The following is a 16,706-nucleotide window of genomic DNA, read 5'->3' on the forward strand; positions in this document are numbered from 1 at the left end:
ATAGACATATTGTCTAACTTTGTCTACTTTTATATTACTTATTGCAGCTAGGAAAACGTTCAAGTAATTCAATTTACTTTCATCTATATTCAAATATTGCTTAATGTTCCTCATGCTGCTAGATTGATATTCTGTATGGTATTATAAATTCTTAAATTTGTAGAGTGGAAGTTGTAGAAATGTGGACTCATAATATCTTTTACATTCACAAATGAACAATTCATATATGCTTATATGTAGCATTTTATTCTGACCTGATCTTTTTCACCTTTTTTTAAATCATGCATTCAATGAAGAGCAGGAATGACACTAATCTTAAGTATAAAGATTACTAAATGTTTCATATTTATAGCTGTACAATCATCAGAAAAGTTTAAATATAGAGTATTTCCAACCCCGTTTTTTGCATCTTCTAGAAACTACCTGATTACTTGACCACAGGCTCCATGATGGCTTGTAGCTTGACTTCAGTGTCGCTACCATATCTTCAACATATAGCTAGAATATGAGATGTTCCAGAAAAGTGTTTTTTTGAAAGATAAGAAAGAAAAACTTTCTGCTTTATCATACTGAAATGAAAAATTAATTACCAGCACTATAAAAGTATGCATTTTCTCAGAGACCTCAGACTTCATTCCATTCATAAGAGCAAAATGCCCAGTCACTAGACCAACTACTATTGTGTATCATCCAGCAAAACAAAATCTTCTCTCAGGTCAGAAATTTTACTCTGCAGTGGGAAGGCAGAGAGCTATCTCATGGGATGGTTGTATGTATGTGAAAGCATAGAGGGGAGTTGGCGGAGTTCAGGAATTCAGCCCAGAGTTAACTAAGCCTGTGGATGGTAAGGAGAATTTGACCTGCACTCTCAATCCAGAAGTTTCCCAGACTTCTACCACTCTCTCAACTCCTTTATCTTTTCAATTAGTGTTAGCAAGTCTACCTCCTAAATAACTTCTAAATCTTTGTTTTTCTCTATCTTCACTGTCTCCGCCCTGGTGAAAGCCAACGTTAATTTTCACCTGGACAGCTGCAGCTGCCTGCTCACTGACCTCACTGCTCCCTCTCTTGCAGCTTCCAATTCATTCTCTGATAAATTAGAGATGGACTTTCAAAACCTCAGATCTGATTATGCCACACTCTTCTATATAAAACTTTCAGTGCTTCTGTTCTGTAAAATTTGCATAAATGATAGCCATGTATACAGACACACACACAAATATAGATATAGATATAGATATTTGACTTTTTCTCCATTCAACATGTTTTGGGATCTAGCTATTTTAATTTCTTAGGCTAACCCTAAAATACAGAGCATGCATTGAAAGGGCAAATTCATTATATTAGTTCCTTTCGGAGAGGGATGAAGAGAAGGCGATAAGATGGAGGTGGTAAAGAAGACTTGGGGGGGGGTCTTAAAAATACGGATGTATATGTATTATATATTATATATATTACATATATTAGCCTTCCTTATGCATTTCTGTATTTTTCAATTTTCTCAATTTTTCACATGTGCTCTGGGAAGAGCAGAGAACCTTCATTGATTACATTAATTTTAAAATAAAGACCAGATCTTTTTCATGCTCTAAGATTTTTCATAATTTTATGACCTCCTTTTACATCACTCCTGTTATGCATGACATCTTGCTTCCCGAAATGTGTCATGCTCTTTCATAACTCAGAGCCTTCACGTATGTGGTTTCTTTTGCTCAGAAGGTTTGAGGAGGATACGGAATATGAGTACTATCCTAGAGTGCTAATGGCACTGAAAATAGGTATATCCATTTCAGAGGACAGTTTACCAGGATGTATTAAAATTAAAAATTCGTATTTTCTCTGACACCAAATCTGTTTCTTTAGCAGCCTTGCAGAAACCTTCACACATGTTCAAGTGGATATATGTACAAGAATATTCATAAAGGTTTTGATTGCAGTAGCAAAATTTAGAATTGACCAAATAAAGTACAGACTATATATAGAATACTATGCAGTGTCCAAAAAGAGTAAAATAGATATGTACAAACTTACATGAAAAATACTTAGGGTATCTCTGTTGACTGAAAAGAAATATCACAGTGATAAGTATATTACAATATCATTTAAGTAAAAGAAAATTAAATAATAATGCTATACATATATTTACAAATTTGTATATATAAAAATTACATAAATTTAAGATATGTTAGTAAGAATGCTTCCTGGCGGTGATATGGAGGTCTTGAAATGTGAGGCATGGTCAAAATCATCTTTAGCTTTATTTGCAGTGTTGCTGTTTTTGTAATAAGAATGTATTAATGTATTTTATTTAGATAATTAAGAATTAGTAAAATTTCCTATCAGCTCCAGAAGAGAAATATAATTATTATCCTATGAATCCTTTTATCTTCAATATTCTGATTTTATATTCTTTGGTCTTTGAATCATGCTTTGAGAACCACCATTCTAAATTATTTTCCACTAATTAATCTGCATATTTTAAAGCTTTGTTACTTATTTTTTTGTTATGTGTGCATGATTGTGTGTGTGTGTGACATTTACATGTATGTTAATTTGGAAACTTGAAAGCAAGACTTTGTGAAAAGTCTCAATGGTGTTATTTTGAAATATACTCTAATTGAAAAGTGTTCAGTACAGAACTGAGAGATTTAAATCTTACTATTCAAGAGAATCTTTCATGTTTGTGTTCTAATTTCCATTCATATTATTAAATTAATTATATATAACGTTAGTTTCTCATCCAGCTAAAATTAGTTTGTCTCACAGATATTATCATCTTATATCTTACATCTCTGTTATCCAGAAGTAGGCTCAATGAATAACTATTTTTTTTCTCTACACATTATTTTTTCTCTACTGAATTTTCCCTGTCTCAGTATTGCATGATTTGTTAAACCTATAAAATTGGCATAGAGAAAAATTCGTGAGTTTGTTGTAACTATATTTAAAGAGTCTATGCATTTTTTATTGATAACTAAAATGCAGATCTAGACTGATGAATCTTTATATTATAATACAGCATTAGTGTGACATTGGATTAATCTTTCAGAAATTTCTTATTGCTTATGGAGAACTATTCAATATTAATGACAACACTGGATCAGTATAGGTTGTATTAAAATAATATAAGATCTTAAAAATCTAGCATGTCACTTTTTAAATTTTTTAATTGAAACTTGAAATAATTTTGAAATTTCAAGTAGTTCAAATCCTGAGTGCATGCAGAACCACCTAGTTGATGTTTTGTTTTGTACTGAAAAATGAATCTGACTTTAGCATAAAACATTCTAAAAATAGCAATCTTGCTTTCATATGATTTATATTTTCTTTGAAGCAACCTTGAAAGTGTGTTGCTCTTTTTTTGTTCATTTTATTCCAAAGGTCCTTTGAGAAAGTGGACATGGACTATCCCATTATCTAATTGATTTGTATATCTCCATACACTCCACAAGTTGGACATGGAGCAGGAATGTTTATTTTTTCCCCCATGGGAACCTCAAAAGAATCATAAGAAGTGATAGCAGAAAAATACGCATTATTGGAAGGAGCAACAAGAGATTGCTTTTTTTTTTTTCAGTTCTGTTGGACATTGTATAGATAGTATTTGTCAGTGAAATAATGTGACTCATTTATATTGTAGCTGTTCTGTGGAGCTCAAAGCACCTTTTGGGCACTCTCATTAATCCTAAAGCCTTACTGTGGCTAGGTATTTGGCAGCTTTTGTTCTCATTTTATGGCCTGGGAGACGACAGCATTTCTGTTTTTTTAATTTTTATTTTTTTATTGATGTTTAATCTGGTTTAGAATGTTGCATTAATTTTGGGTGTATAGCATAGTGATTCAGTTATACATACATATCTATTCCTTCTCATATTCTCTTCCATTGTAGGCTATTACAAGGTATTGAATATAGTTCTCTGTGCTATACAGTAGGACCTTTTGTTTATCCATTTTATACATAGTAGTTAATATCTGCAAATCCTGACCTCCCAGTTTATCCCTTCCCATTCCTTCCCCCCACCCTCTGCCATAATCACAAGTTTGCTTTTTATGTCTATGAGTTTGCTTCTGTTTTGTAAATAAGTTCATTTGTCTCATTTTTTAAGACTCCACATGTAAATAATAGAATGTGGTATTTTTCTTTCTTGTTCTGGCTTATTTCACTTAGTATGATGATCTCCAGGTCCATCCATGTTGCTGCAAATGGCATTATTTCATTTTTTATGGCTGAGTAGTATTCCATTATGTGGATGTGGGTGTATATATACCACAGAGATGTTATTGTGCAGACATTTGCTGTGTTCAGGAAACAACCAATGGGGCTAACTGTAATGTGAACAGGTAGGCAGAACTTCTTACTTTGTTTATAAAGGCTTTATAGTAATAATTGTCCCAAGAAGCCAAATGCTAAATATAATTATTTAAAATATTCTCACTCCTCTTTACCTCCAGGACAGTTTTTGTTCTGAACCTGGGTCATTAATAGGACTTCCATTCTTGTACACATCCAGGATTGAAACGTTAATTGCTTCCTCTATTATCTCATTGCTACCACTCTGTTCAGTGGGTTGCCAAAACTTGCAGGCTTTTCCAGGATTTCACATGTATCTTTCCCTTTCTGCTTCCAGAAACATCTTACCTCATGCAAGTGTTACTTCTTGTTGAGAAATGGCAATAACTTCTAACAGTTTTGACACCAGATCCTCAATTTCAGAGTCTAAGAAAAGCAGACTGTGAGCCTATTTCTGTTGCTCACCAGCTATGTGACGTTAAGCATCTCCGAGTTTCTGAGCTTTAGAGTCATTTCTGTAAAATGGAAAAAACAATAACTAGTTTGAAAGGTTGTACTATCATATTTAGAGTGTGGAAATGAAATGAGATGATATATTCTAAATACCAAGCTGTGTGTCTGACAAAAATGGCATCAGAATTTTTAAAATCCACTTTAGTGGTACAAATTCTCCACTCAAAACCCTATCCAAGTCCCCAGTGCTTAATATTCTCCACACTTGTTATCTATCATAAAGGCCCAGCAAAATAAGGACTCTCTAATTCTTCCCTTAAGCTATAACATACTTGATCTCAGGTAACCTTGACTTCTTACCACACCTTTTTTGCACCTTGGTTTTCCCACCCCGGCCCATTTAATCCTGTTGATTCTTTTGTCAGGAATCGTTTTTCTCATATGTATTTTATTTATAGTTTGAAACTTAGATGTTGTATAAAATAGCCTGTCAAGCCAGGATCATCTGAAACCAGATGTAGCTAAAGAGGGCAGTTCTAGTCATTGTTTTGTACCCAGACTCTGACATGCTGCCCACTGACTGGTCACGGGACACTGCTGTGCCACACCCATTAGCAGTTTATTTTTTGTCCTTTTCAGGTATCTGTTTCTCCCTTTTTTTCTGGTGAACCTGTTCTCTTCGTAACTGCCAAAGTCTTTCAGCTTTGCTGGTTCGTTTCACACGACCTGGCCAAAGACTTTGGGTTCTCTGGCCACTCCGAACCTCTTTCATTCCCGGATAGGTCCAGTCATGAAGCTGGATGCTTTTGGTCTTTTATCTCCTCCCAGGTGTTCTGCTGGGCTCCCTGTTTCCACCCCAAGCCACCTGTCACAAAAATGCACTTCAATAGAGGTGTTAGACAGGGATCTGTTCTTTCCCTGGAGTAACTTCTTGGACTTTTTAATTTTCTAGTAATTTAAGTTCCCACTCAGTTCCTGCCTCTTCTAGTAATCATTCATGATGTTGACTAAGAGTGACCCAAAAGGTTCTTGACATGTAGTTCAGCATTTAGTATTTAGGGAGATTAAAAAGCTAGAAAGAAAATTTAGGCCAAAGTGAATAATCCTGAATTTTGTTTAAGCTCCCTTATCATGGAAAAGCTTTTAAAAGATGACTATGCATGGTGCTATTTGAAGTCCTACATATGAGAACTAACATACGTTATTTCTGTCCTTAAAGAACACCCTGGCTTATTAACTAGGCCACTAGTGTTATACTGTGCACAGCCCTGTCTGTCTCTGTGCCGTTACAGCCTGTGCTGTGACTTCAAAGAAGACGAGCTTTTGGAAGATAGCCTTTCAATACACTAAAAAATATTACCTTAGTAAGAAAATAGGCAAAACATTGTCATAGTCCTTTTTTTTCTGTTTTGAATGTGAATTGAGGGTCCATTTCATACAGTACTTTGAGGAAATGTACATCCAAAATAATTGATTAAATTACTTTCACCAAATTGTTGGACTTCTCTGTAAGAAAATTTTCACATGTATAAATTCAGAGGAAGAATTAACAAGAGAATATTTCTGACTAGAGTTCTGTGTACAGACAATTCTTAATGATCAATCTGTGACTTAGTAACTGAGGGAAGTTTTCGATGGCACTTTTTTTTTTTTCTTCTAAGTACGTCTTCTCTGGTGATACACTACCACTACACCAAGATTCTAGACTGATGTTTTTCAAGTCACAATTCTGTGTGTGATTAATAGTCAATTTAAAAAAAATTTAAGAAAAATAATAAGTCAGGAAGATAATTTACTGAAATCTTTCATATTACCCATTCCAAATCTGAGGGATTTTTCTATAATTATAGAGGGATATTCACCTAAAATTTAGATGTTGTAACCATGTAAATACAAAGCGCCTCTTTCACAATAAAGATGAGAAAGATTTCTATTAAATTCCCATCAATTGTAAACTACCATGTGACATCTTGAAGCACCTTGAAAGAGGAAACTATTATCTTATTTAAATGACCACCTATGGGTAAGTTTAGAACGAAAATCTTAGAAGTGGTAATCCTTACATATGGGATCCTTATATATGGGATGAGTTTAAGGCTGCAAAAGAGGTGAAAAACCTTCTCACTGTCACTTCCCATTTAGAGGGAGAGTAAGGAGCAGATGTTGATCTCTGAAATCTAGACAGTTGTCCCTTTCTTGTCTCATTTCTCCATCCCAAAAACAGAAAATGCATAAGAAACCATTAATAGCTGGGAAGCACTTCGTATAGATAGCTCATTTAATCTAGCATCTTTATCAGAAGAACAAGAGTTAATTTTTTTCCACTTTTAGTATCAGAAAACATCTAAAAAATAAGTTAATCCAGAAATAATGCACTGGTTTTCTGCCTGTTCATCTAATCAGTCTCATAAAATAACGTGTTCTCATTACAATCTGGGAACAATTTTATTGTGAATTAATGGTGACATACTTTCATAACAACCAAACAACAAACAAAACACATCTATACAGTTTATTTGCTGTCTTGTAAAAAATACAAACTATACTTTTTCTAAAACAAGAAACTTTGCAAATCACTCCAGTGTTCATACCCTTCAGTTCGAGATGGGAAGCCTCTCGGGGGGTGCCTCTGAAGAGGATTGCTTTGCTTTTATTACATGTAGTGTACAGATGGCCCTTTATTCTAGTTATGAATCTAGACTGCTCTCCTTGAAGTAAAGAACAAACTAAATATTTTATTTGTCTCTCATTTTGTTTTTCTTATAATATAGTTTATGTTTTATTTCCAAATGTTCATCTTCTTAGAAGGCTCTAGGGAATGAAATAGTCTTGGAGTAGACAAATGATGAATACAAAAGAATAGAAATATTTAGAGTTACATGGAATAGGGAATCAGATCTCATATAAGCAATACTCCTCTGAAAGAGAATTAAGGAAACATTTGTCAGTATCTGAACATCACCACTGCTGTTTTATATCTTAATTTTCTCTGAAAATGACAAATTTAAAAATATAAACTCAGTGAGATAAAACCTCATACCAAAGGAAGTCCTGCTTTTTTTAGTAGAAAGGATCATATTACAAAATGTCTTTAGAGAACATGTTTTTAATCATGACCATCATCTAGGTGAAACATAGTACTGAACTTTGAAGTAATTATATCAATGTGTGTTAAAGCTGTAAATAACAAAGTATTTATAAAAAGACATTCTCATAATTCTGTACGTAATAATCCAATTATAGGCCACATCAAATTTCAACTAATAATATAATTAAATACTATACTTATGTTCTGTATAATGATCAAAAGAAGCATAGCTTCTTGCTTAACTGCATATTAATCAAAAAATTTTAATACAAAAATTGTGTGTTAAATTTAATTAATTGAACGTTTGCCAATTTTAAAGCAAATTCCAAGACTACATAGCCACAGATAAATAGACAATCAGGCATATTTGGGTGGAGAAAATGATGATAATTTATATTTTAAAGTCCTGTGCCCTAAATAACTTCACTTTACAAATATAAATCTTGAATTTATATGTCTAAACATAAAACAAAAATATTTTTAGTGATAGGAAAACTTACCTAGGTTTTTCTGAGCCTGTGTCATATCTGTGATTAATATCTTTGAATAAGCTAGTTGGAAAAGTAGAGCCCAAATTCAAATAACAAATATTAATGTAAATTAATAAACTAACGCTAACACTTTTCTCATGTACTCCTTTTTTAAAACTAAAATGGTACTCTACATAATCTGTATGCCCTTTTAAAATGCTCTTTGCTTTATAAATGAGTATGTTATTTTCTACTATCTTTAATGTAAAACTAAACATTACTTTTTACAGTACATTAGCAAATTAAACTATTTGTACTCAAATTTAATTAAATAATTAAGTATTACGATGTTTGCTGGGGAACGTGGCAGGATGCTTTAGATTAAGAGAAGACTAGGGGAATGAGGAGATGAGACCATCTGTGTCTTCATTTTTAGCATTTTGTGATTGCAAGTTTTATATCATGAGTCATGAGTTTTAGGCTTATGATTCGACAAAACAAAGTTACTCATTTGAATATTGCTATGATCGTTTGTACAACGAACATTCACTGAGCCCCTACTTTTTGCTAGACAGTGTGCTAAGCTGTGGGAATACAGCAGTGAATGAGCCCTTAAGAAGTTTATACTCTAGTGGAGAGGGTATAGCTCAGTGGTAGAATGCCTGCTTAGCATGCACAAGGTCCTGGGTTCAGTTCCCAGTACTTCTAATTTATTTATTTATTTATTTACTTATTTATTTATTAATATCCAGATAGATAAGCAAATCTAATTACCACCCACACCCAGAAAAAAAAAAAAGGTTATACTTTGGCCGGTGAGCAGAGAGTGAAATGGAAATTAGAGCAGATCCATGTTTACTAAGTGTGTAAGCAAGGATTTCTGTGAGGCTCATACAAGTACCAAATTTCCCAGAGTAAGTGACATCTAAGAATTGGGTAAACTGGCATCAGCCAGCTTTTAGACCTACAATTTATGTTAGTTTGAGAGAAGGTAAGAAATGCGATGTAAACTAATGAAATAGCTGTTCTCAAAATTAAAATGAAAATTACTTTTTGTAATAAAATTCCTATATGGTCAAAACAAATACACATTTGTGTATATATATATATATGTATTCATATGTGTGTCTATATGTATGTATGCACACAGAGAGCACAGAAAAGTTCTGAGAAGGCTGCACAACACAAAACATTTTTAAGTGTTAGGTATTTCTTTTTTAACAATAACCTAAACGACACAGTGCTGAATTTGAACAGCTTGATGGAAAATGGTGATATTCATAACCAGCAGGTTACGAGACACTGAAATAATAAAGGATCAGCTGTATTTACAAGGGCAACAAAATGACGAACCACTTTAGCGCGCAGGTCATTTCAGGGAAATAACCGTAAATTGAGTGAGCTAGGATAAAAGTGAAAAAACATTCACGCCAGTTACTTAACGGTCTGATTTCTGTCAAAGTGGCAGTTCTCCGGAGAAAGTCAAATCAAATATTCTGGGATAACATTGCTGATATCAACTGGTTCATTTGATATTTGAGTCTTTTTCATAAAAGCGCAGCATAAAATATATTTTAAAATCTCTGCTCTTTAAGCCCTTTGATTGCTAGGTTTTCTGGCAAGTGGGAAGTATTGACACTTTAGGCTTGCCAGTCTTTTACTATAATGAATTAGAATAGTTGAAAACCCGGGACAGAAAAAAGAAGTCAAATCAGTTAGCTATTGTAATATTTATTCATGCCTGAAATAAAGTGTTGTAAATGTAATTTTTATGTTTAAATCACCAAACTTATCTTTGAGAAAAGGGCAAAAACAAAAAGGAATGCTCTCAGTCCAGTTGAAACTTGTTATTTAGTGATGTCTTATGCCCAGCCTTGTTACTCATTTCGAAGGAGACCCTCTGAGAAAAGCAATGATTTGGAGTTTATTAATATAGTCAGAGGCTCTGTCATCTTTAATTTGGGCAAGGTGAGCAAATGTAGTCTATTATTCTTCATCCTGCTTTTTGTATCATTTTTTTTTACTGTGAATGTAAATTATGCCATGGAAAAATGTATAATAATGGAGGCCACTGTTTCTCTAATGTGCATATGAAACACCTGGAGATCTTGTTAGGCTCCAGATTCTGATCAGAAAGGGGGTGGTGCCTGAAACTCTCTGTTTCTAATGCATCCTTCCCGTGCTGCTTGTGCAAAGACTAGACCCTGAATAGAAGGGATGTACAGGGTCCATGGCTGCATGTGTAGCACGCCTCTCACATTTACAGACACACACACACAGAGCCAGGTGCCGAGGGTTGGCTTATACACCTCAGTTTGGACATCATACTGTCCTCCCCAAGGCGGCACATTCTCCTCACTGAACCACACTGGGACCGTCTTATTTTATCTATCAGGACATTCTTTACCTTCTCTCTCCTCTTAGTGCCGTAATTTTTTGAGGATCCCAGTGTATAAGATTTCTGGTCACCGAGGGTTTATCTTTCCTGATCCTCCTTGGGTAATTGGCATTTGCTGTATACACAAACGTTTCAATGGCATTTAAAAGAATTCCATCTAGCCACACAAAAAATTGCTGGCAGCTAATGTGTTTTCTTTATACACAGATGTGACTGCAGTTGGCATCAACAGTTTGAAAAAACATAATGAAAACCTGTTAAATGTGTTCAATTAGAAACAATTTTACTTATTTTTAACCCCATTTCTTCTAAATTTCAGTCACTGTGGTTCAGGTTTTAGGCCTCTGAGCTAATGGATGATTTTATTTCAGTAGATCACATAATGAAGACCCTTCAGTGTCACCTTGGTTGTTCAGTTATGGTAGATGGGATGACAGTCTTTATCATAATGAAATTATTTGTGTTACATTTCAAACAGCGAGTCAGGGGTGGAGTCAGTCTTGGAACACTGTATATCCTATTTCCTCTTTCTGCTGTATGCCTGTGGAATTGTATCAGGGATTATTGAATGGGATGAATCAATTTGGATCTTTATCTAGATTACAAAGAGTTCATGAAGTAAAGAGAGAACTACCTACTTACTAAAGTAAAAGCTGGTGTCAGTCTTTACCGAACATAGGCAGTTTACAGGGTATGACATAAATGCTACATCTGAATGTCATAGTGCTAAAATGTAATGTCAGCTATTTTCTGGTTGGGACCCTTTGCACAAGGCACATGATCCACCTGATTTTCAGCTCATATCTAATGGGTTCTTATAGTTTATAAATGTTTTAAAGTATAACTGATTAAAAATGGTACATGTGTTTGGTTTTATTCAAAGTTTCTTAATAATATAAGAAAGTGAAATTCTTCTCTCAGTTATTAAAAAAAATGAAATAAAAAAAAAACTGCTTTTGTCTGTAATTTAGTGTTAGTGTCCTATAAAGTCCTGCCTTTAGTATCTTCTGTTAGAAGTGAACTGTTTATCAAATTTCCATTAAGCTGAAGGTGAAAAATTAATGAACCACTTACTTCAGATATTTCAAAACTAATGCAAGTCTATTAGTCATGCTGTACGAAAACTCAAAGATTTGTGTATGTTCAATTACTGTTTAGGGTTCTCTCACGTTTAACTTTAAAGGCACTGTTTCAGATACTTATCAGAGCATTCTAGAGAAAAAAAGAATATAATTATTGATTTTTTTATTAACTTATAACTATACCTCAGAGAGGATTTTATTACATGAATACATCCCCCCCGCCACAAGAGGTAGTTTTAGAGCACAGTTAATCAGTATGTTGATAACGATGTACAGGTTTTGAAGGTTTTGAGGGTACACAACTGCAGAGAAAGCACGAATGTACAGCAAACATAAGATTAATAAATTGAAATTTGTTTTTGGCTGTACCCCTGCTTCATTTTCTAGGCATTCAGAAATCCAGTAAGGAACAGACATTGAGACTGTTTCTTAAAGAATTGTTAACCCATCCTTCCTTCCTTCTTTCCTTCCCTCCTTCCATTATTACTGAGCTGCTTTTATGTTCTTGGTAATGAGCTAGGCATTGTGTGTCATGCAATGATGTAGAAAACTTGGTCCTTTTCTTTAAGGAATTTAGAATTTAGAGGGGAAAACCGAAGTGTTTTTACATAGTGATAATGTGAATTAGAAATGGCAAGCACTGCAGAGGAGAAAAAAAAAAGGTGCAGCTAGATCACATAGACCCTGAAGGTGTCAGAGAAATCAGAGGAATGTAGAAAATGAGTTGGACTTGAAAGGAAAAGTATATAGTTCAGACACGTTCAGACACGTGATATGTGAGAAGAGCAAGTAAAGTGGAAGGAATGGCTTCAGCAAAAACAGGATGAGGATATAAATCATAGAATTAAGTTTTAGCATAAAATGTATAGAGAGGAATGATAGGAAATCAGTTGGAAATAAAAGGTCTGAGATTGTGAGGGGTCTTTGAATTGGGGAGAGGCGAAATCATGCAGCATTTTAAGAAGTTTGATTTTGTGTTGGTAACGTGTCAGGACCTAACATCCAGGAAAACTGCAAGATAACAGATTGCACATTTCTCATAAATACTATTTCATTGTCCTCTGTAAACTTTAGGTTTCAAAGGTAGTGGCTGAGGGAGAAAATTCATGCTGGGAGAACCAGGGGACGGGAAAGCTCTATCAGGACCTCCCATCTGGATGCTGAGTGAGGCACACTGACTGGGCCTTGAGATTTTCATCACTACGGCCCTAGGTGTTGCCTGGAGCAGCAGCAACTCAGGGCTGGTCACTGTGGCTGAGAGCAACTTCCCTGCGGTCTGAAAATCCCCTTCAGTCGGCCTCAGCAGGCTGCATGGCTGCTAGCGTCTTCTACGTGAACCAGGCAGAGTCTGATTCATGGGCATTCAACACGGACAGTTGCACAGGGCCCGCACTCGATAGGACCCATGTTTGAGTCAATGCTCTGCTACTGCCGTATGGAAATCCCTCCTACTTTTTGAACAAGAAGCCTCACGTTGTCAGTTTGCTCTGGAACCTGGAAATAATATAGCCAGTCTCCGTACTATGACATGAAAATGGTTAGGAAGCAGTGAATTGCACTGTGGTCAAAATGCACTGTCATATATCCCTATAGAAAGGGCTACTAAGTTAGGAGACCAGCACTGTGCTGATACAACAAAACTGATCCTCAGCTTAAATCTTACTTTTTTTTTTTCCCCAAAGCCATGACTTTGTGGCTGCTAGAAGCCTAAGGTAAATGTTACATTTTAATCTTGTGGTTTTCCTGATGATAAATTAAGGAAACACTTCCTAACACATTTTCTCATTTATAATCTGCCTCCTGGAGCCTGGATACCAGTATTCTTGAGCTCTGCACCCCTGCAGTTTTATCAAATTACATTCTTGGAAAACCTGTGGCAATTATTTTCCCTAATAAAAGTTCTGAAAAATGCAGCTCTGTGTTTGTAAATATTTTTAGCTGCCTGATAGTCTTTCCATGGTATATTCCCTTTTCTGAGTCAGAATAAATATAAAAATGGAATATATATATATATATATAAAAAGTTTTTTCCTTATGCAGAGTTTAGTTTATTCTCTACATTCTTTCTACTGTGAGTACGTGTGTATTTTTCTCTTATTTATGTTATTGTGGTTGTTCTCTCTCCTAATTTTCATCTAATTTTTATACTTTCACACTTACGGATGATGACAGATATTTCTACAAAGCATAATTTATAAAATCGTGTCTACCTTCTCCATGCCTTCCCTCTGTCTCCCTCCCCTCTATGTCCCAAAGGCAAACACTTAATCGCTTTCAACATTTTTAGTTGTTACCTACGTTTTATATTTCTCTTTGCCTCTCAAGAGCGTGTTTGAGTTGAATTCATTTTTCAGCTATTATATTGACTTACCCACTATGAAAGATACAGATTTGATTTTCTTTTGTAAATTTCTTTTCATGCTTCATCCCTGACTTTTGCCCTTTTCTGTTTTTTCCCCAAAGAATGATACCAACTTCTGTATTCGAAAGTCATTATTTCTATTATTATGACTATGTGAATATGATTCACGGTGTACGTTGATGACATTTCTTTCTTGAATGACTCTTTGCTCCCTTTGAAACTAATAGTTGTCTCATTTCGTAGATGTTTCATTTTTTTTCTGTATATCTAGAACGTCTTCAAATGCCAATTCTCTGAACTTACTGTAAATATTCTCTCAATCCATGAAGACACATCTCGTATTTCCATTATTTTTGTCTTCTGGAGACCTCCCTCCTGACCTCCTACACTTTATCCTTACGAGGTCTGCTCCACACGGGCCTTTCCAGGATTGCCCTTGGCTGAGAGCGCCTACTTAAGAATGGCAAAATTAATCTGATTTGAAGTTCTGTATATGGGTGGGATGTATTGACTGATGAGTGTTAATTAATGTAGGATGTCTTGAGTGAGTTGTTTTATTGGTAGACTTCCAAATTATCAGTATTTTTCTATAGTGTCCGTTGATAGGGTCCTACTTACTATGAGTGGATCTTCTTTTGCCCTGTCTGGAAAGGAGTCTGGGCACCATCAAAGCAGGACATCTGAAGAGTCTCAGCAGTCATAGCACCATCCCATTTAAAGTGAGAGATTCCCCCTTCCCCATGTCTGGCACCTCCCTGCTCAGTGTCCCACTTTCAGTCTCTGCTGCAGGAAAGGCGGGAAGAGCAGGGATCATTCACACTAACTGGGTGAATGAGGGGTTCAGGAGGAGAGATTCCTTCCCAATCAGAATTTTGTCAAACCTCCCATTTCTAGCCTTCCTCTCCCGCCTTTTTCGTAGGTAGCTGGTGTTACCAATTCCTAAGCTTTTCTGGGTTCTGTTACAAGCTGCGTTGCTTTTCAGCGTCCCCCCTCTGCTGGCTTACGCTTGATGTTACATCAGTTGACATGCATCTGCTTCCAACTTTTGGAATCTTACTGCTGTGGTCTCTCCTATTCTCTTGCCCTTATATTTTTTTATCCTTTTGTTATCTTTTCAGTGAAGAATAGAAGTAAATGGCTATATGTAATCTGCCATCATTAGTTAGGATACATAATGGTATTTGGACTGAATTTTTATTAGGTACCTCAAATCTTTTTTAATAAGTAAACAGAGTGTAAATAAGGAATAAAGAAATGAACTAAAATACTCACCACTCATAATTGAAATAGTTCAGTACAGAAAAAAACTGCTCTTCAGGTGTTTTTAATTTCCATTTACGAAGGACTCTGTTTCTTTGTCTTTCAAAAACAGATGGAAACTTCAGGCAAAACCGATCAAACCTCACCCCTCTCCTCGTGCAGCCCATCTCAGCATCTCTCGTTGCAAAACTCATCTCTTTGCGGGAAGACAGAGCCAGCAGTGGTGCCTGTACCCCTCTGGAGCTCCCCAGTAACGGTAAAGTATTTAATGTCTGTCTGTGGGTCTTGTAATTTTCATAAGGACCATGATCATTTTTAATCTCTTAGATTGTCATGTTGAGTATTATTCTTTTTTAAGAAAACATTTATGTTTGATGAGGTGAGCGTTTATTTCTCTTCCATGGCTCTTTAAGGGACTTTTTTTTTTTAAAGCAGTTTTGATAAAGACTGGAAATTGACCAAGCTGAGAGATTCCAAAAAGAAGAAAAGCATTTGAATGGCAACAAAGAAAAGCAGCTTTACAAATAAAGCATTTTGTACATTCATGAAAATCTGCTTAACACAGCCTCTCAGTTTCAGCTTCAGCAGTCTTGTTGCCTGCCAAGACTCAGTGGATCGCAGTCAGTTATCTGGGGTATGAAGTCTTAGTAGAAAGCATTAAAGCCTAATTCCTGCAATTGACTAAAAAATCCCTCTGTCTTTACGCATCATTGCCTGAGAGATGCTTCTTGTACTGCAGTGCAGTTTGTCAGGCCTTGTTGGACCACATAGGATAAAACTGAAGTAGTTAAGCTACCTGTGGTGGAATGAAAGTCACGAGCTGCATCTTATTTCTGCCTCCAGCCTCAGCATTAGACTTCTGAGGAAGAGGCTGTCTTTACATACTGTTAAATTTGTATCGTGTCGCTGTGAAATTCAACTTGAAGGTTCTGTTTTTGAGTCCAGAGCTGGAGGCTCAGCTACCCATGTTTTATTTCATCTGTTTCTCTCTTGACAACAAAAGCATAAAAAAAAGAAAAAGTTTTGAAGAGGCCTTAAAAAAATAACTGAATACATTCAGAATTGCCCTTTGTTAGAGACATATGCTTTTCACAGTTCTATGGATTGAGAGCCCCGTGAACTGATTAGTGATTGAACAAAGTGGGAACTACAGAAAACAACACTTTGCTCGTGTCCTCAAAGCAGGAGTGAAGAAGCTCTTGAAGGGCTTTGTGTTTTGTTTAGTTTTTTTTTTTTTTCTGTCTTCTATTCTAAGCCCCACAAGTCGATCATGGGCTCTATTTGGTAAAATATGTAAATAGC

The 16,706-nt window shown here is 35.4% G+C and overlaps 1 protein-coding gene across 6 annotated transcripts in view; it reads left to right on the forward strand.

Annotated features, from left to right (window-relative positions):
* The window catches only part of NAALADL2 (N-acetylated alpha-linked acidic dipeptidase like 2), a 1,170,852-nt gene that overhangs the window by 830,346 nt on the left and 323,800 nt on the right, over positions 1-16,706 (forward strand). For all 6 annotated transcript variants that reach the window (XM_072961150.1, XM_072961146.1, XM_072961152.1 and 3 more), the window contains one exon: positions 15,517-15,660. In XM_072961150.1, coding sequence (XP_072817251.1) covers positions 15,517-15,660 — 144 coding nt within the window. The remainder of the gene's footprint in view (positions 1-15,516; positions 15,661-16,706) is intronic.

Source organism: Vicugna pacos, chromosome 1, assembly GCF_048564905.1.
Source record: "Vicugna pacos chromosome 1, VicPac4, whole genome shotgun sequence".
Taxonomy (NCBI): Eukaryota; Metazoa; Chordata; class Mammalia; order Artiodactyla; family Camelidae; genus Vicugna; species Vicugna pacos.